General features: G+C 41.1%; 4 protein-coding genes across 4 annotated transcripts; 1 reads left to right on the top strand and 3 right to left on the bottom strand.

Annotated features, from left to right (window-relative positions):
* Window positions 1-4,665: 4,665 nt before the first annotated feature.
* EAF02_001333 (uncharacterized protein) lies at window positions 4,666-6,308 on the bottom strand (the record flags this gene model as incomplete). Its single annotated transcript, XM_038897381.1, has 3 exons — window positions 4,666-5,044; window positions 5,114-5,898; window positions 6,240-6,308. The coding sequence occupies 3 exons, from the start codon at window positions 6,306-6,308 to the stop codon at window positions 4,666-4,668; spliced, it is 1,233 nt and encodes a 410-aa protein (XP_038762356.1).
* Window positions 6,309-8,822: 2,514 nt separating this feature from the next.
* On the bottom strand, window positions 8,823-10,901 carry EAF02_001332 (uncharacterized protein; the record flags this gene model as incomplete). Its single annotated transcript, XM_038897380.1, has 4 exons — window positions 8,823-9,742; window positions 10,004-10,700; window positions 10,748-10,822; window positions 10,875-10,901. 4 exons carry the CDS (start codon window positions 10,899-10,901, stop codon window positions 8,823-8,825), a joined length of 1,719 nt encoding a protein of 572 aa, XP_038762355.1.
* A 2,049-nt stretch (window positions 10,902-12,950) lies between these two features.
* EAF02_001331 (uncharacterized protein) lies at window positions 12,951-13,748 on the top strand (the record flags this gene model as incomplete). Its single annotated transcript, XM_038897379.1, has 1 exon — window positions 12,951-13,748. The coding sequence occupies one exon, from the start codon at window positions 12,951-12,953 to the stop codon at window positions 13,746-13,748; it is 798 nt and encodes a 265-aa protein (XP_038762354.1).
* A 1,101-nt stretch (window positions 13,749-14,849) lies between these two features.
* EAF02_001330 (uncharacterized protein) lies at window positions 14,850-21,223 on the bottom strand (the record flags this gene model as incomplete). The annotated part of the gene is made up of 6 exons (XM_038897378.1): window positions 20,707-21,223; window positions 20,312-20,578; window positions 19,867-20,070; window positions 17,514-18,550; window positions 16,569-17,403; window positions 14,850-16,460 (listed from the first exon to the last, which is right to left on the bottom strand). The coding sequence occupies exons 1-6, from the start codon at window positions 21,025-21,027 to the stop codon at window positions 14,850-14,852; spliced, it is 4,275 nt and encodes a 1,424-aa protein (XP_038762353.1). The 5' UTR covers window positions 21,028-21,223.
* Window positions 21,224-21,446: the final 223 nt, after the last annotated feature.

Genomic DNA, 21,446 nt, shown 5'->3' with positions numbered 1-21,446 from the left:
TCTGAAGTTTCTTGGCAAGGAGGAAGGAAATGTATTTTTACGTCTTCTCGCGCTCAGGCTGGTAAGAGATGAGTCCATGCTCCTTCGGATGAAAGATATATAGAAGTAAATTCAATAGATTGAATGAATCTAGTCGGTCAGGTTGGTGGTTGATTTAAAGAAATTCAAATACAGAGGAATGAATGAAGGGAGGGAATAGGAGGATGAGAAAAGAGAGAGTAGGGTTTTGGAGGAAATATCAAATGGCTTGAACTCTATTACCTGATAAAAAAGTACGACCAGGGTCTGGAACGAATGTTAGAAAAGATAATTCAAGCTCATTCTTTCTTCCCTATGTTATTAATTCTTTCTCATTTCCCCAGGCAAAGTGACCGTGGAAGAATCACATTTCTAATTAACAGTATATTGGCGATGTCAAGGCCTAAGATTATATATCTTACTTCAGTAAACTCACTTTACTAACTGAACACTCTACGACCAATAAACTCTAAATTACTATCATAGAATTTCATTTCTAAAAAGTTTTGTTGCAGATCTGGATAGTACCCCAAAAGGAATAGAGCATATAATAAATCGATTAGCGCTTGAGAATACTCGATCCGATAGGCTGAGAATAAGGACTTTTAGTTCATAAGGTAGGGGTAAAGCTAGAAACATTGAAACTCTTGAATTTAAGTATTTAGTGAATATGTTGCATCTCTGCATACTACCGGATGAAGTTAGCTCTATGAAACGATGAAATGGGAGACTTCAACCGAGATGAGAGAGGCAGCTGAAGGCAGAAGTCACAATTGAGGCGGGGGCCTAGGTTAATCTAAAGGGAAATTCTGTGGTTTGTTGCATATCTACATACTACTCCATTAAGTTAGTTCCGTGAGACGATGAATTGGAATATTTTTACTGGTTGAGGGGAACCCAGAGATAGGAGTCATAGTCGAGGCGGGGGCTCGGTTAGTATGGTTCTAGGTTCAATCTAGAGAAAGATTCTGGGTTTTTTTTCATCTCTGGATCAGAGATAAAAGTGTTAGTATGATAAGTAGATCTAATGGTATGGTGTTGGTATGGTCTTGGTGTGGTTCTAGGGGCATCTTTTGGGAATTGTTGCTTGTCTGGATAAGTGATAGGGGAATTGGTATGATGAGTGTCTTTGTTAGTGTGATCTTATTAGTGTGGTTCTTGGGACATATTCAAGGAAGTGTTGCTTGTCTGTATAAGAGATAAGAGGCCTAGTAAGATCTAGGGGGAAAGAGTAAAAGTTCTCAGCTTAGGCGTCTAAATATCTGGAAAGCGACAACGGGATTGGACAACCGTAAAAACGCTTGGGGAAAAAAAGTATATCTAGTCTCGGTAAAATAATCTTACTCGGTAAAGTGATCTTGGCCCTGGTGCGAAAAGTCATCTAGTCTCACAGATATACTTACTTAGCACATCGCGCTAGCACTAGTGAGGTAATGACATCAGATAAAGTAATGTCAAAAAGAAAAGCCACCTGTCACCTGTCACCTGTCACCTGTCACCTGTCACCTGTCACCTGTCTCCAATTATCCATCATCAGTAATTCTTCATGATGACCGTAATCTCTCGTTCACCGTCCATTACTAATTTACAACTGGATGATTTGAAGCCTACGACAAATTGATAAAATTCATACTCTCCAATCACCGAAACACTAGATAAAAATAATATATGCCGAAGGTATACTTTGCTTCGAGTCTCGGTGTATACCTTTCCCTATTTTCAGAATGAGTTGACGGCCAAGTATGATCTTGAAACTTTGGCTTTCCAATTCTGTCCACATTCCTTGTTTCTTTCCTAAATATCGAAGCCTAAAATTTCCTAATCCAGTCATACTCTATATTCTGCCCCAAAACGGACTAACTACTTAACTTTTACCCTAACATTTGATGATCACTTAGTAATACATATTCAAAATTATCGGAAGGAAATGAGTCATCTCAAATCAATTTTCATCCAAATAATTCCCAATTAATTGGCATGGGAGCTTAATTCATGATGTCTGGAGATTAAAGCTAGAATTTCAATCTTGTAAAGTTAGATTGTGTGACTTCTTAAGTAGGAATCAATGACTGCTGTACTTGCTATCGATGTAGATGATTTGACCATGAGACTTCACAACTATGATATAATGCATTGTTCACTAGTCGACAGATTTTCTGCAAATAGAAATAATTATCGTTTGGATAGAAAATGTAACTTATACTGCAGCTGCTACTTGACAGTTTCTCGGCCCAGCCTGTAATCAATGAGTGACAGAGAACTTATTTACATGCGTCTACCAGAATCTGGAATCGGCCTCTTCACTGATAGGTCTCCACTACTGGCTTCCTACTTCCATCAAACCCACTCTGCACACCATCATCTGTAGTTTGTAGGCATGAAGCTTGTAAAATAGGATATAAGATGTGCAACAATCATAATTCCAAGATTGTGAGTGGCTGTATTGGGAACACCGGTGATGTTCTACTTATTCAAATTCGGGAGTAGTAAGTTTGCCAATGAGCCGGATCCTATTGACCTGAATGTCAATTGGTCAAACATGAACTTGTAGAGATACAGTCTGTCGCACGGAATATCAGATATGCAACATAACCTTTTCAGACACCATGAGTGGTCAAATCCTAGAGGACGTTTGAAAATATGCTTTAACTAATGAGTCAAATGTGAGCCAACTCATGAACTAGATTACTCGTCTTTGACGGCCTATATTATCTGGTTTCAGCTTGTAAGGGTGAAGCTTGTAAGATGAAAATGTAGATATGCAACATAAGGATTCGCAAGACTGCGAATGGTCAGTTCCGCGAGTTAGTGCTGAGTCGGTATGGATTCGTTAGCATATCTCCGAGACAAGAAACATGCACAGCTGTCGAAGGCAGACATGCAACATAGGGGTGGCTAGAAATACGAGCAGCTTTAATTTAAAGCTGCTCTAATCACCTATCCGTACTGTGAAAAACTGGAATCTTGAACCATCTGCCATCTGAATTGTGCTTGGATAGCATTAGTCTTGCGAGAACGTAATCGGTAATTATAGAATATAGATCTGAAAAGGTCACTTAGGAGAACTATCATCCCTGCTACTATCGACCTATCTCGGACTTCCTACTTGGCAGAATATACCCTCCATCAAAGATATCCATACATACATCCAAAAAATATCAAAGTCTTTGATCTGCATGTAAAAAGAGCCAGGTTCACCCCGTCTGATTATTCATTTTCTGTTCCTGGAGCCGATAGCCTTAAGTCCGGCTTTACAAAGTCTTCTTCAAGTTCGAAATCAGAAGATCGCGGTATTTATTTCCTTACCGAGGGACGAGATCTCTTAGAAGACTTATGATGAAATTCGTGCGGAGACATCTCGTATCATATAAGTCTTAAAAATAGAAAATCATTCCAGGTCTCACAAGAGCTTACCATTGAAATTTCATCACTCGATCTATAATAATAGACAATTGAAATAAGCCGAAACTGAAAAACATACCAAAAATAATCATTTTTTTATTTTTTTTTAAAATTAAATATTCTAAATATCTTTGAATTGATTATTATAAGATTTTAATGTAGTATAATAATTCATATAAATTTTGATAAAAATTATAAAAATTATTTTTAGTAAACTATTTCGTATTGATTCAATTGATTAAAATTAATCAAATTCAAAAATTCGATTTTATAACAATTTCACTAATTAATTTAATATATTTTTATATTTTTTTTAAAAACTTTAACTTCAAACTATAAATTCAAGATCAAAGAAAATCTTAAAAATAATTGATATATTTTTTATCAAATAATTACTGAATCTCTATTATATATAAAGTTTTTAGATTCTTATATACTTTATATAAATAATTGTATATTATTAGAAAGGTTAATAAATGATCATTTTAGATGTGTTTTTGAGCTATGGCTTTTTTCAATTGTCGGTTACTGTACCATTATATTCATCCAATCTCTTGTAACTCCTTTGTATTTTTTGTAACTTGTTTACCTCAAAACTCATGAGGAGAACTGTTCTGTCATCTATCCCTAATTCTCACCAATCACTCAACAATGTAGTTTATCTCGATATTCAATCTTCGCATCTACGGAACCTCTATTAAGGAATACAAATGAAAGATTTGTCTCTGGAAATTTGAAAAGCCAAAAAGAAGTTGACCTTTTAGTGTCAAACTTAGATCGTATAAAGAGGGTTTTCAGTCTGTCTATTGCTGTGTTAAATGGATTGTTGAAAGGAGTGTGGGTCAGGGCATGAAGATGAAAAGGGGAACCGGGGAAATGCAGATGCCTGCATATGCCAACGTGGGTCTGAGTTGGCGAGGTAAGGTAAGGAGTGGATGGAAGGTGATTTCGACAGGAAATAGTTGACAGACGAAGATCAAATTACTTTCAACACCCATGATTAACACTTGAGGCTGAAGGGGTGCGGCTGGTTGCTTGCACGTGTGAAGAGGGGATGACGTCGATTATCATATTCTATTGCTTTGTTGCTCATTATCTTCGACCTTAGTGGGAGGTCGAAGAGATACTGGAAAGTTATTCTCTTAAAGTTTTAGCCTTTCTTATGGCCAAAGAATTTGAAATTATAATACACAAATACGGTAAGAAAGATCTGGGACATCTGAAGTGAACATACAAAAGCAACGCCTACATATCCCGTAAAACAGAGGCCCTTGCCCAGAGTAGCACCTCGATCCATTCTGGACGTTTTGCCTCGAGTGCTAGCGATAATTTCTCTACCAAATGCTTTCCGGCGCCTTTCGAAAAACTATGTAAGTTACATAAATATAGTGCTACTCCATAATGCATAAATATTAGCATTGCTATGTCATCCCCGTTCATTAAAAGGGATACCAGAAAATCGCTGGCTGCCAGTGGCCATGCTATGATGGTAGCGCCCTGTTCTATTCGAAAAATTTCCATGTACGATAAGAGTGATGTATAAGCATTTATGTATTCAGTCTTATGTTCACTTTCAATGGAAGCTATGTATGTAGCCATTTCATTCGTCTTATGCAGTATCGTCCTGTTTTTTGAAGTCAGTGAACAGCCTAGTCAAGTCCTACATTTGGGACCAGATAAACTTTATACATACTGGATGAATTCTTCATTTTTGGATTGATATTCTGGAAACTTCTCGTGCTGGCTCAAAAATATACCCATGTGCCCAAAAATGGAATTTGTGTTATCAATATGTGTGAGAAGGTCCCTATGAACCGTGTCTTTCGGATTGGATGATTTCAGGATCAATTGATCCCTCCAAGCCTCGAAAGAACCGCTCCACAAGTTACCTCCTATTGTTTGGTCTAAGCAGACTGAGAGCCCCTGAAGTAATTTGCGTATTTGAACCAACTCAGCCACAGGATCAATTTCTTCGCCCCCCAATCTCTCTCTCGACAAAGATAAAGAATTTATAACCATGGTCAGGGAACATAGAGATATCGCATCTGAAGCAGATGAGTAATTCTTTAAAGCTTCATTGAGACCAAGTGATGCACGACTGTGATACTGCAGGGCAGTAGCAACCCAATATTGTGATTTGTCAGTCTCAATAGTCGACATGTGTATAGCGGCGGAGGCTAAAATTGCATGAAGCAGAAATGTGTTTGAAATTGCGTGATGAACCATAACATCAGAATAAAACATTATATCTCTCGAGTCTTTGGAAAGAATGACGGATGTAGAGGTTGAATATTGATGCATCAATCTTAGCTCTAGAGCCCTATTGTTATCATCTTCGAACTCAGATGTTGTGGGTGAGGTCTGAGCCGAGAATCCAGCAAGCAAATTGCCTTGTGTCTGATTTGATGGCTGCGAAAGGTAACTGCATGGTTCACCTCTTCTTGCACAAATTGCACATGACGGCCGTGTTTCGTCGCACTGAAATTTTGCATATCAGCGACAGCTCGGTGTAACAATGCAGCAAGTCAAATGTTTCATCCGAACATTCCGAACAGAACATCCAGTAATCCCGACTAGACTGAGAGGAGGCTTTTGGTGCCAGAGGTACCTCGATGTTTAAAAGCAGTTCACTGCTCAAATGATTTAAACAATTCATGCCACTGGAACGTGCTGTTTGAATTCTGAAATGTCAAACATCTTGTTATCGGACTGCAGTCTAGACTATTGGAACTCTGGTACAAGCATAAATTGTGCTTCAGAAGAACAGAAAGCGAAAATTAAAAACATTGTCAGCAAGTAAAGAAATGAGACCGACTGACCTTTACCCGTCTCCTTTTGCATTGTGCGCAGCCATTTGAAGACTTGGTATGAGCTCGTCGTCTGGACATAGAGTTGGGTAGCATTAAAAGTGGCAGATTCAAGCCTATTTGTTACCAAAATTCGTGATATGATATACGAAGAACACGAAGGAATGTAGTTGAAAATGGACCTTTATTTACATGGGACGGAAATGATTGCCGGCGCTGGTGGTTAGGCCAAGGCAAGTATTAGCTGAACACCGAATACCCACACCGGCGGTGGCGAAGCCAGTCTAGCTTTAGCACTAAGAGGCTGTGCTTTGGTAATGAAGGAAGCTGGCGCATTGCATCAAATATTAAATTACTTAAATGAACAACACTTCGTACATATTCATACATCAGACTGCGAATTTAAGGTACGCTTACCTCTAGCTATGATGGTTCTTGTAGAAGCGGGCTGTATTTGTGATATAAACCTTATATCTTCGAAATTCGCATGTTCACCGCTTCCTTGTACGGACATTGACGGGGAAGTTCTGCCTGTTAAAATCAGCGGTGAAAGACGGAAACGGAAAGAAAAGACTGAAGGGGGCTCTTTCCATAGAATTAGCTGTCTAATAAGTGGGGTTATAGGAGACCATTCCTCGTATCAACCCTCTTCTCTTTGAGACATGGCAGTATCACGTGGTGATGAGGAATATACCTTGGTCAATTATCCAATTAGAAGCTGGTATTGTCTTAGCTCTGTTCACTAGCTTCACGCTACTTCAAACGTCATATTTTCACTTCGTATTCAATTTTATCATGTGAATTTGAAAAATCTGCTTAGTAACCCTCTTCCAATTTACCCCCCTTCGTGCATTCGGGTAAAAGCAAAGAAAGAGAAAGAAAGACGATCCGTTTTCACACAACTAAGTAAGTCACTATGAAATGTTGCAACAGTTGGAACCATTCACTTGTCATTTTTGACAGTTTAAGAGCTGAAGAACTGAGTCGAGATAAAAAGCAAATTGAAACCTTCTCCGAAGTTTAAAAGGAGGCTGAAATACTGCCTTCAACTAAAGATAGGGTTAGGATTCGATCTAGTTTTGCATCAGGCTCAATTCAGACTGCGGTCAGATTAGGATCATAGAACATAAAGCTTGGTTGACGCCATTCTTGAGCCGGTGGAATGACACCTATGAAATATGTTTTCTTTATAACCTCTTTTTCCTCCCTTGATCAAAATCCTAAGGGAGTTCTGATAGTTCTATTTTTGCCCCATGGTTCACAACACCAAGACTACAGAGTAAAATTTGAGGGCTGAAAAATTCATCCATTGTAGTCGCACTGGGGTCCAAAAGGCTCCTAAATAATGCCGCGAACCTCTCTTTCTCCTCCCAAAATCACTACATATTATCAAGTCAGCCGCGATACACCTGCTTCGATATCATTCTCTAGAATCCAGCAAAGCTACCACAATATCTTATGGTAATAATACACTGCACGTCACCAGAAACCATACGTTACTACTACAGCGACGAGCCCCCTTGAAAACAACGGCCCTTTCCTCACTCTTATCCATTCATATTTGACCTGAGCTTAAAAAAGCACTTGTCAACTTCCCGAAGGTAGTTCACCAGGTGGTTGCAGAAAGCGTCTGTCCCCGGGAAATTTGATTCGTTGGTGTGGAATACTAATCTAGATCCTAAAAAAGTTTTTAAACTTTTCAGCAAAGGTGGGGATGGCCCAATTAGCTTTGCCCACATCTGTTGATTCCCAATGGAAAAGTCGTACGATCAAATGATGAGCGCTTGGATTGAGAGATGCGGAATTCAAACTTCATATTCTAGCGCGCTGTATAATGACGAAGTCGGAAACTGATAGCAATCAAAGACTCTTAGCATTACGGAGAATTTTGGTTGCTTCTTCAGAGTGAAAACGAACAAAGTTACATAAACTTTTCCGAAGACTTCTCGCATAAACTCTAATGACGGAGTATAAATCACAGAACTTTCACAGAAAGTTAAACATGAAGGGGAACACGAAGATATAAAAGTACTTAACAATCAACATCCATGAAATAATCTACAGTAGTCCGTCTCTTTCCTCCCTTCCCTGCTGTGAACCATTGTGCCCTTCCTTCTCTCACATTATTTTCAAAAGCACGGGAAATCCCCATCCGAGAGTGAAAACCATGTTCAGAATTTGATTTGTGATGAATTGATATTAATAGAGTAAGGGAAGACTAAGATAACAAAACAAGCTATTGAATAACTAAGAACAATAACAGAAGTACCATCCAAACGCTGTAACTCCAGAAGTGTCAAAGAACCCCCACCCTCAGGGTACTGCTTGGCCAACTCCCTCTATGTGATAACTCCGCCGAATTTACAACTAGAGACGTAAACGCTTGGAGATCGATACCTCCGAACAATGAAACGCTAAAAGATTGGACGTATCTCTAAGAGATTCATCGATCAATGTTATAGAAAACATGACTCCTTATCCCTGCAAGCCCCCCGAAACTCCCTAATGTCTATCATGTACGCTCCAGCCCCTCAGTGCCTGGAACGCCCTAACAACTTAAAACCTATCACTCAAACCAAGTCCCTCGCGATCCGCTTATCTATGCCCATTAGTGCCATTGGTCTTACCATTGACCTTGGTAACCTCCTGGTTCTCTCCGGGTACAGGACCCAAACGTCCATATTGCCACTCTGGCAAAGTCATGCCAGTCTGCTCATGAATGGTGGACATGAGTGGTGGAAGCATCTGGTACATATTACGAATACTATCCATACCACCCATACCGATTCCTTGACCTTCAGCAGAGCTGCCTTCACCATTGCCCCCGGCCTGTGCACCAGTATTCCAGATCGTCATCTTGGGGTTCAAACCACGAACAGCCTCGGCGTTGGCTTTGGCAAGATCCTGGTAAGTACCACTCTCGATCATGAGGTATTGCATGAGGCCTTGTGGACCACCCATAGCCTTGCTCATATCTGCGTATGCGGCGGCCATGGCACTCATACCAGCTGCCTCTTTTTGCTTCCTCAAGAGGGCTATCTCGGCTGCTTTGGACTCGGCGATAAAGTTAGCTTCGGCTTCCAATTTGATTCTGTAAGCTTTGGCTTCAGCAGCTTTCTGCTCGCTGTAAAGCTCAAACTCTGCGCGGGCCTTCTCTTTATATGCCTTGGCGTCAGCCGCCTTCTGTTCACTGTATACTTTGGCGTCGGCACTCTTCTGCTCAGTATTGGCTTTTGCAAGTGCGGCCTGTTTTTCACTGTACATCTTAGCATCAGCAGCCCTTTGTTCAGCGTTGGCCTTTGCTTCTGCTATTTTTTGCTGGCTATAGTATTCGGCATTTGAGCGGGCTTGCTCTTCGTAGTTTTTAGCATCAGCAGCTTGTTGCTTAGCTTCACGGGCAATCGTAGCCTTGACAACGTCACTGGCACGAAGACGTTCAAGCTCTGTGAAAGCGCGTTTGACTTCGACATCTTTGCGGAGTTCTTCGTCGCGGACTTCAGTGGCACGTGTGGCCTCTTCAAACGTTCAATGTGTCAGTTTGTTGCATGTTAAACCAATGGAGTCTCTCTCGAAGATTCTTGATCTCCTTTTCTCTTTGCAAGATCTGTGATTCAAGATTTTGAATTGCTACTTTAATGACCATTCTTTCGATATCCTCAGGGAGAATTCGAGCGTCAGGGTCTTCAAGCTTCAGACTTTTCAGGGCATTGGAGATTTCTTAGAGGAATGTATTAGGAAAATGGATCCTCCAGAAAACAAAAATAAATGTCACTTACCGATTTGAGCAACTTTAACATCACGGCTGTAAACAGTTTTGCGGGTTGCAAGTGTAGCTTCAGCTCGAGCCTTCTCACTATCACGTTCTGTTTTTTGAACTGCGGTCTCGGCTTGAACCTTGGCGAGCTCTCGATCCTGTTCTGCCCGACGCTGAGCCTCTCCAACAGTACCCAGTCGTTGAGCCTCTGCTACATCGATACGAGCTTGATTAATGGCACCCTCGTGGGCTTTCTTGCTGAGAGAGGCAAAGTAATTAGAGCCTGGAGCGTCTTTGAGTTCTTTTACGTTGGCGTTGTAGATTCTGAGGCCGAATTGTCCCAACTCAGATTGAATGTTCTTGAAGATATCCTTCTTGAATGCTTCTCTCTCTGTAAAAATCTTCTCCATTGACATGGAGCTGACGAGAACACGTGTTTCACCTTCGATGATACCGACAACAATCTTTCTGAGATGTGCGCCAGCATCACCATCATTGCTTTCGCCTTCAGCCAACAGCATTGCGAACTTCAAAAGGGCGTCGTCGCCATCCTCTGCGGCGCTCTCATGATTAGAGTCGGCAGTACGGGCATTATCGCCTCTGCGGTTGACGTCGGGCCCAATGGTGAATACAACAGGAATTGCCAACTGAAGTTTCTCCTTTGTCATAGCTTGAAGTGACAACTCATAGTCGCGAGGTTGAATGTTGAACCTTCGGACCTGGAAAACATTAGCAGTGCGGTGTGAGAGAATGAACATGAACCTACCTTTTGAAAGGGCCAAACAAAAGCACTCTTGCAAATTTTGACAGTCGCGATCTTCGCGCCAGTGATGGCGAGGTACTGTGAGTAGTTAGATACGTCGTCTTTAAGCGAATTAGGAACAAGTTCAAACCTCATTGGGAGAAGCAATTTGATACATGATGATTGATATCTGATTTTTCTTTGAACAATTGAAACCCTATCGAGGGGGATCTTGACAGACTTTATAGACTTTCGAAGAGGGGAAGATGTTTTCTGTATCATGCAATCAGTGGTTAATCTAGCACATTGAACATACTGAACTATGCCTGATCAGTCGATAAATGTGAGTACTAACTTGAGTGCGGGGTTATAGTGCTTCTGGAATACTCCTAAAAGTTCTCCAAGATTGCCTAATTCGCCGATAGTGAACTCTCAATTGTTGGTGAGCTCGTGATGCACTGCCAAGACGTCTAAGATAATGGTATAAATATTGATAAATGTGCTGAGGAAATTGATGATTTCTGATAGGTAATTGTAGATGTAGAGATGAGATGTTGTGGTTTGATTGGGAGAAAGAGATGGTCTGATATATCAGTACCTACCTAGATACCTAGGTAGTTCCTTCTAAAATGGTCTGATTCTTATTTGCCCAACACTAAATTAAAATGGTGTAGATCAGCTGATCAATTAATCTCTCTCGGAATAAATGAAGCTGTAACGGCGAAGACACTAGTAATTAGACGAGAGAACAATATGGAAAGAGCAATTGATAAGTGATGACGGAAGAATTAGCGAGCAGGAAACGTCGAACGGAAGGTTAAGAGTGACTATATATACATTGATTCCAAATCGCCAAGCTGAGGGCGCCATCAATAAGCAAGACATGTTCAAGGCGTACAGAACAACCTCACTGAGGTGTTTTCATGACAATTGTGGTGAATACTTCGTGAAAAGGCAGGGCGATAGCGGGATAGGATGCATCAACAATTGAGGAGCAATTTGATGTCAAACCCTTTGGGTTGACAAGGGACCCTCGTCTAACCAATAGCGTTAAGGTCTCAATCCTCTCGACTCAAGATCAAGATGTTACACTGCCGCCGTTCCGACGGTGTAGAGTAAGAACTTGGCCGTTTAAGACCAATCCCAAACATACACATTGACAGTTCCCTTACTTACGGATTAGGAAAAAGTGGGATAAACAAGAATGCTGTGGTAGGAAGTTTAATCCCCGCAATATCATAAAACCTTAATAGTGAAACCATAAAGTACCTAGACAGATAACATTTTAAGCTTATCAGCTGTTTGACCGCAAACAGGAACAATGTTGCGAAATCGGCAAAAGAGGAAGGTGCTAGCCTAAATAGGCATATATCATGCATTATAAGTTCGATGCCAGAGCCCTAAGGGGTATGGCTGGTCCAATGGTAACCATGTCCATTAAAATAAAATCCATTTTTCTGCAAACGGCAAATTTAGATGCAATCTTGACATCTTGGCAAGGCTTGCTGGGACAGCCTGGGATGCCGAGCCCCTAAGTTTGATGATCTTCCCCGGATCCACTGAGGACTTTCTAGCGAGCTTCTAGAAAGTCTCACCTGATCTCAGCAGCCCCACACAGCCATCGTCATATCTTACCTATTAAACTCTAAAAGTGTCCATCCCTTGACTAAGGCCGACGAGGCAGACAACTTTAAATGGCTACCTTATTCCCGCATATTTCAAAGCCTTGCTGTGCATATTAGGCAGCTAAATAACACATGTTTCTTGACACGGGGTGTAGCACAGCCGAGTGAGTTGTCCGAATACCCGACTTAACCAATCCGTGAGATCGCAATTTTTTTGGGTCCCGAATGCAGATTCCGAAATTTTAAGGAGATTTTGAGTCACATCAGATATGATAATTCGCAAAAATCAAAGATTAGATCAAGAGAAGTCACATACATCATCGATTGTTGATAGGCTTTCTTCCTAGTGAATCCGGTCTCGTGACTATTGGACCACTAAAATCTACTAGCACTTAGTAACGCTACTTTTGAGTCTACCAAGATTGCGAATTGCTGCAAAAGCAATAGAGAGTGCGATAATCGGATTTAAATAATCGGACGTACGAGAAGGCTCGCTCACATATTCTCGGCAGAGAGAGAACCAATACGTTCCTTCCCACAACCAAACCTTGATCTCTTCAGCCGCATCAAAAGTCATCATACTTTTGTACCTAGCTGTCAGCATGGATTCTAAAATACCAATACACGATCACGACGATGAACCGGCTCCCCCATCATACATGGACTCTCTGTCCTCATCATCGGTATCTCCTGCAGCATCGAAGACTTCGGGACCCTCCGCCCTCCCATCTACGTCCATCTCCTACGGTACCCAAATTCAATCCCAGTTGAACCACCTAAGAACCCAATTCAGCTCCATCCAAACCCAAAAGTCTCTTCTCGAGCACGCACAAGAAGAGAAAATTCTCTCTCTCCTTACAACTCAAATCCAAATCTATCTGTCCGAGTTTGCGAACACAGGTTTGAGAAAGGGAACATTGCTTTTGATCCCCGCACATTGTATTCAAAACGAAAAGGCACAACCGCTTGAGTTTGATAGAGAGAATCCTGGATATGACGTGTCTGCGGAGATAGGAGATAAGGAGAGTCTTAACGGTGGATCATGGTTCTGGGAGGATGAAGACATGGCAAAACGACTCGCAGAGGCTTTGAAACCCCGTCCGGAGCTACCTTCCAGACAAGTTGTTGCGAAAACAGATCCTAAAAAGGTTGCTCCCAGCCCAACAGGAAATATCAGCAGATTTTGGGGCAGGAAATCAAGTTCGAAGAGCGACGAAAAACCTGTGTTGGTCGAGGATGTGAAAGTTAGTTCAACTGTTCTGGAGCCGAGAGATAAAGTACATATGAAAGTGGATGCAGAAGAGGTTGTGTTTGAATATGAAAATAGTTTTGGCCTTTTTGAAACTCAACGAGGATATGGCATTATATTTCATTTCACAATTATCACCACCAGAGAGTAGGCAATAATTCATAACAGAAAGATTCAGAGATGCTCTTCTCCAATGTTTTTTGAAATCACGATTTGAGATATCTAAAATATCACAGACAGTATATTATCCACTATGGCGTTACCGTTTGTTGCTCCCGAAATGTTTACGCTAAAACAACTTTGGTACACACCCCAAATTTCAGGTAGATACAAGAATTCTCAACGGCACCGAAAGATTTTGAGCGATTAAAGGGTAATTTGATTCAGTGCATTATTTCTACATGTGATCTTAATGAAAATTGTCGTCATATCGTTATGTGTGTTGATTGAACCCAGGCCCCCATAAATAACATGATGCATAAAGAGTTTGTGTCAGTGAAAGTTGCGAGACTTCAACATAGTCCCATAAGTACAGTGAAAGGTATATGGAGTATAAGCCCAATTTGTGAAATGAAATTTGAGATAACATAGTTGACAAAAAACACAACCATTTGATTGATGAGATGAATCAGGTGACCCGAGTGGTTGTGGTGACTTAAATATTCGTCCTGAATTTCACGGTATACGCTGAGCGAGGTTCCCGAACGCATGAGAAAGGACCAGTGGTTATAAGAAGTAATACTCGGAGCTTTAATGCGACTGTCAACTTATTTGAAAACCGCACTCTGTTCTTGCCTCCGAGTGTATGTGTTGGGAGGGGAGGAGTGTATGAAGCTCCCAATTATTCGAATGATTGATCTGTCCCAGTAAAGGCACATAAATCATAGTTGAGCTATGGTAAATATACATAGCATCAATATTGATCCTTAAGTGATTAAAGTTGGTGAGACTAGTCGATGTATCAATCTTTACATTATCGCTCTGCTCCTCAACTTTTTCGCCTTTTGAACCCCAATTGAACATCATTCATTCCCTCTTCTTCCAGTAAGCGATCAGATCCTGTCCCTTGGCAAAATTAAAATTGAAAGAATTGTACGTGATCCAGCTCTGAAGACCTGCACTTCGTCGGCGTGAAAGTGCTTGTGGGTTAGACATTTCAAGTTTTCCCTTGAAAACCCAACGAATTTGTTAACGCATGACGACGAGCTTGATGATATAGATCCGACGTTCCCAGTGACTTTAGATTGCACATTTATAATGCTCCACGTCTCAGCAGCAGAGATACCATTTCTGTATAATGCATATCCTTTGCAAGTTGTAAAGGTGTGCGTTGGGTATGGTCAACGATGTTTATGTAAGCACCGAGATCGAGCAAGGCGACTACGACCTCTATTTGTCGATTGAATATAGCTTCATGTAAGATCGGGGGGCCTTTTCCTACAATGTCAATATCTGCTCCAAGAGATACGAGAAGTTTGACAATCTGCACCTGCCCGTTGACAGCTGCTTTTTTGAGAAGAACTCCATGGTCATTCCCATGAAGGTTCACGTCGGCATCGTGTTCAAGTAAAGTTTGCAGGATTCCAACACTGTCCCTCATAATAGCAAGGTGAGAACAAGATGCCACGATGGGACCATTATGTACTTTGTAACACCTAGGCCCATCAACGTTTGCACCTTGGTTGAGAAGAATCTTAACAATCAATGATGCGGCCGTGGCACTTTTGCATCCCCAAATCGTTTCCATTAATGGTGACGAAAGAATAGATTGCTCATTCTGAAATCGTCCATCAACATCAGCTCCGTGGTCAATTAGCCATTGGACCCGATAGACATTCCCGCAAGATGCCGCATATGAAAGAAGATTTTGACCCTTGATTTTCATATTGATATCAAAACCATGACCGATGAGCTTCTGAACTTGCTGAATTGACAGGGTGTCAAGTAATCCTCCTTTCACCTTGATTTCAGACATGCTGTCAACATTTCCATGTTCAATTGCAGTCAAAATAGCCGAAAAATAATCTTCTTCAAAGCAAGGTAATCTGAAGCTGAAACTTCGGTTGATATTCGCACCGTGCTCTAAAAGACACCTGATCATATCAAAATTACGATTGCTGGCTGCGAATTCCATAGGCGTCACATGAAGTCCATCTCCATTGATATAGAACGTTGCTAATTTAGGATTCCCTTGGATAAAAACCCGAAAATAATCAACTTGGCTATAACGAGCTGCGTACAAAAATGTCGAACCGTTATAGTGTCTATCGAAGGATGCACCGCGAGCCCCTAGAATTTTCAGGAGCGCTACTTCATTTGGGTACTGACGGAACTCAAGCCTGCGGGAATAACAGCGGCTAGTAACATAATGAACTATTGACTGCCTACTGCCAGTACGATCGTTGAGTTCCCAACAGTTGTCAATGTCATGTATTGTCGGATCGTTAATGATTAATGAGCAAATGCCGACATTAAGAACATGCCCCGTCAGTGCCCAATATAAGGGCTCTTGCAATGTTTCTTCCACACTCTGCTCGTGAGGGCATTCTAGCACAAATTTGACAGCTCGTATACCATTTTCAACATTCTTGTTTGATATTGCAATTTTCAGAAGTCGGACCCTCAAACAGGGCGTAAGTGGTCCATTGTGCATCAGTATGAAGTCGAAAAGTTCAGAGCTCCAGTGGAGAATATAATCTTCCAGGGCCATAATTAATGCAGCATGTGTTTTAGCTTCGTTGTTCAATAAGACAGTCAAACGACCAGAGTTTTTTTGCTTGAGAGCAACTTCCAAAGCGATTCGAACATTCTCGTCGGAACTATTGCTACCTGTATTGGCAACGGAGGATTTGAGGAAATCTATCTGCAGGGTGAAGAAGCGTTAAAATTTTGTAATCCAAAGGGTAGATAAGAGTTATAGGCAACATAAAGATGCTTGCGCAGAAAGAATTCAAAGATTTATTACTCGTACCATTTTATAATCTTTCTTGTGTATTGCCAAAGATAATGCGGTTTCTCTTTTACACAATTCATTCGCTTCAGAATGTGACAATGGGCTGGCCAAAAGAGCTCTAGAAACATTGATAAGGCCAAGACATGACGTTATCATGAGCGTTGACATGGCGTTTACTTTATCAAAATCGTCTAGTTTCAGTAATTCCGAAATTGTACAGGCGATGTCCTGGAGGTGTTTTGGGGGGTGTTTTCCTCCCAAACAAGCCCGAAGCCAGATTGAGCGCCGAACTGATGGTGAGCATAATTCGATGATTGTTGGCATATCGATATCAGAAGGAGATATGTCCCAATGCTTCATCCAATAATCTGATGCATATTTGAGAAACATGAATCGACCTTCATTTGAGATGTGTGGCTGGCCTTCGGGCGATTTTATAAAGCACTGGTGTTTAGTGTTGTTTTCTGAGAACATTTTCAGATAGAGATAAGAGACACAGATCTCAGCTAAGATTGAATGAGAATCTAGTCGACTCAAGCTATGTTTCCAGCCGGTCGGTGCAGGACTTGAGTCTTTCGACCTGAGGAACTCTTTTGCGGTCTGGTGAATGAGATATACTCTCGAATTGGATATGGAAACAAAAAGACCGCAAAGTCTTCGAATCCGTCTGGCGAATATTCCGGGGTCTTCAAGCTCAATATTTTCGAAAGATTGAGATCCGTCGTAGCACTTGTCTATATTGAGGGCAATATTAAGCTCGTTTAGTGTTAAAGGTCGCTCGGCCCCAACTACAATATGGAGTAATTTGGTAGCTTCTTGCTTATCTGGACTCTTACGCAGAATCGCCTCATAGCTGGGGTAATTTACGATCAGCACGAGAAAATGCAAAATATGTAGAACGAAGCAGGCAGAACGACATCAATTTTGTTGGCCAACACAAGATCTAAAGTAGAAATTACTTACGCCTCGTCAATTGTAGAAGGTAATTCAGCGTCTAATATTCTTCTAAAGATCTTTTCCTGACTACAAGCTATAGCGCTATGGCGTATCGTATCCATGATTAGATATAGCCAGAGATAGGTTCGATGTTCTGTGTCTTTTAGTCGAGAGCGGAGCCAAGTGTTAGTTTTCGGGGGAAGTTTGAGCTTATCCACTTCAGCATCAATAACAAGATTGATTTCCTGTTTTATCATTGCCGTAGTATCCTCACCCGCCAAGCGAATTCCTGAAAATGTATTTGTGAGACTTTTAAATTGCTCTTCAATCTCATAGTAAGGCCTACTGGTGATGAGAAACTTCACCTTCAGTGGTGGTAAGTCAGTATGGTTCGCCCAAGTCTTTGAATCGGCAGTCAAATTTGAAATAAGCGAGTCAGTGGAGAGACCGAAATTAGACGACCGAGTGACTCTGTCATGTACACTAATCTTATACAATTTTTGTAGTCGTTCAAGAAAGTAATCTCGCTCGGAAGACTCGCACTCGTCTAAAGCATCCAGCACACATATCACATTTCTTGCATTTGGATCCGTAGCTATGTTCTCCATGATAGCCCACATTTCCTGCACTGAATTCGCGATTTCAATATTGTTTTTTGCCCAACTAGGCTCTGTATACTTCAGGAGGTGTTTTTGAGATGAAAATATCTGATGAAGTAGGGCAGCAAGGGCTTTCGTAAGGCTGCGTTGCTCTTTCGAGATATCCTTGAAAAAGAAGTAACATACGTCCGTGGTTTGTTCTGTTGCGACAAGGTTTTCATCAACAAGCGCTCTCGAAAGGACACTTTTGCCATAGCCTGGGTCTGCCGAAATCCAGAGAACACCCGGCCCATTTCCTTGCTTCCAATCCATAAATGTAGGATGTTCAAGCACCCATTTGCACGTTCCTGGAATGCGAGAGGGATTTTGATTTTTTTGCAGTTCATACAGATTTCCTGTCCGGAATGACTGAAAACAAGCCTGGTAATCCTCGACCTTCTGCGAGGTGTTGAGTCCATTCGAAACCTTCTCTAGTAGGGTGCGTTGTTCCTCGATCGCTTTCCGGTGTAGATCACGATCAATGGCATGGATCATAAAACAAATGGAAATCTGTATGTGCATCGATAGCACATCGGTGATATGGGGAATGAGAGGCACAGCCTCTATCACATCACAATGGGCTTTCCTCAAATGTCACAAACTGATGCAAACGCACTCGATCCAGATCAAATAATCGCCAGGTCACACAGGAATCAAAGGGAATAAGCGTGTGGATGCACTTGCTAACAAAGAAATAAGAAAATCAGCCTCAGAACATGCGAATCGATCTATAGCAAGCAGCATCCGCTCTATAGCAAAAATTGCTATGGAATCGGCAATACAAACATGATGAATCAAACAGATATTAATGCTCTCCAAATAGTACCAGAAATAGGACCCAAAGAGCACAAACAAATACCCTAAGAAACTAGAACTCTTACAAGCAACTCTTTATCGCATACTAGTAATCCACTCAGTACATAGCGATTTCGAAAACTATCATCAACAATTTAAATACGAGAAAGCAATAATCCATTATTTATGTGGAGCATTCAAATCCTCCGAGTATATTATATATTGCCACAAAGTCCTTGCAACCTATAAAACCTGGCCTCTAGATATCAAGCCCAAATACTCATTCTGTAATTAAGCAGTTTAAGAACGATTACTGAAACAGTTAATGTATATACTAGCCAAATTCGCTAAATTCATTGCTATAATAGATTTCTATAAAAGCATATGCTCTAAAACATTATCAGAAAAATAGAAAGAAAGAAGGAAAGGGATCGATTGATCCAGGCGAACATAAGCAGGGAGTAGGAGGGGATAGATTTAGAAAAGCTACATGGAAGAAAATTGAAGCACACAGCATACCATATTGTAATAGAATATATACAAAAGCTATTCTTATAGAATAAAGCAGCTTTCAAACAAATATTATATAGAAGATCAGAAAGTGCACACAAAGGCGCTTAGAGAATTGGAGACAAAGGTGCAAGTGCGTTAGCCATTGCTTAGGAGGCTATTGAGGGTATTGAGACCCCATCCCTAGGAAAAGGGAATCATATAAACTAAAAGATCATCCTGCAGTTAGCCCAACTGTAATGCCCCCTGGGAGGCTCGTCTATACGGCCCGGTTGAAAATTACTAATAATAATAATAATAATAATAATGGCATGGATCAAGACTTCACATTGCAGGTCGAGCTTATTGATCTCATTGAACATGTTCTTCCAGTCGTTAAGTTTAAAGGTATCTCGAAGATGTCTAATGACAAACTTTCCAGAAAATTGGACAATTACTCGAGCTTTATAAAGTAAGATTTTGGTATATAGTTGAAGTATAGTTTTCTTCAGCTGCTGTTTCACTTTACTGCTCCGGTTTTCATTCGTGCTGGTCGGGTCTGAAACAGACATTTCGAGGAGAGAATATCGATCTATGAGTGGTGGGATCTTTTCTAATCCTTCACGACATCCCGCTTTCTCTGTGATGGGATTGATCAAAAGCTAAAGTATTGTTAACATGTTGGCCTGGGCTAATTAATCACTTTGCACTCTGAACAAGAGACCGATTGCCACATGCCTAACACTGTTCCATACTAACATTGAGTTATGACTTAACACAATCAAATATAAACAGCCACAAGTGACAGAACCAAGGGATATTTTTCCAATCTTTGAGAGGATAGATTTTTCCTAGACGTGGTGACATGTTTTCATGCATTTATAAACAGATATGTCCACTTACAGGGAGAAACATGGAGACGCCAGCCCAAGCTACAGCAGCATGTGGTTCACTCTGAAAAGCGAAATCAATAAAACTCTTGGCTGCCATCAGAACTTTGACAACTTTCTCAATCTTATCCTCAGATCGACTGGAGGGAATTGAAAAACCATCCAGCTTTTTCCTCATTAACTGTACTAATGTATGGTTGGAGATTGGCGCATTTCGGCTATTGTTTCCCCCGAACGTTGTATTTAATTCATGGAGAAGGATTCGAGTGTAATCTTCCATCTGAAAATTGCGGGGTTAGCAGCGATCGAATCTTTCTCACACAGATATCGGGAATCGATTCCACCACTGTACTCCATGTGAACCAGCTGATATCAAAGAAATCGGTCTGAAGAAATGAGAACGCTCACCAACTCCGGCTCCTGGACTTTCGAAGTGATATATGCTTGTAGCCAAAGGTCCTTCCACTCGTCTGGTTTTATGGTCCCCCTGAGTTTAGTCTGGACAGTTGGGATGTTCGTCGGATACGCTGGAGCGCTTGGATATTTGACTCCCGCATCCATGTTAGCTGGGTTTTCAGTTGGCTCCTGTAAATTAATGGCGGCAGCAGTTGAAGGTGCGATGCTCCATTTTGCTAGCTGTTCAACAACACCTGGTGCTCCATGAGGATCATATCTGGACTCCCCCCGCAAATAGCCCTTTGCTCGTTCTATTTTATTCCTGACGCCCATGATATTCGCGAGACCTCATAAATCCGCTTACCGATATGTGCCGCAAGCTTGTCGAAACGGTGGCGACGATGGTGTATCATGAAAACAAACCATTGCGATGTGTGGTGGGGCTAATAAACAAGGCTGGTTTTGGCCCCCAACTATACAAGATATAACCATCGCGTCTAAACACCAATGACTTTGAAGAGGCTTCAATAGAAATTTGCCTTTCACAGATATCAATGTCGTGAATTATATTTTATTGTCTTTGAGGTTATTAACAATCGGTTCAATTCCGCACATCGAAATGCACAGACCGTCTCTTTAAATTTATAAAACTACTGAGGTTAGGTAGGTAAATGACAAACTCTATTTTTGAACACATTCAATTCTTGGCAATTTCCAGGCTAATGCAAAGAGCGAGAAAGTTCTCGTGGCCA

The sequence above is a fragment of the Botrytis sinoallii genome (genome assembly GCF_014898435.1).
Source record: "Botrytis sinoallii strain Bc 23 chromosome Unknown BSIN_002, whole genome shotgun sequence".
NCBI lineage: Eukaryota > Fungi > Ascomycota > Leotiomycetes > Helotiales > Sclerotiniaceae > Botrytis > Botrytis sinoallii.
The sequence above is the reverse complement of the archived record's forward strand: the minus strand, read 5'-3'. Positions and strand labels throughout refer to the sequence as shown.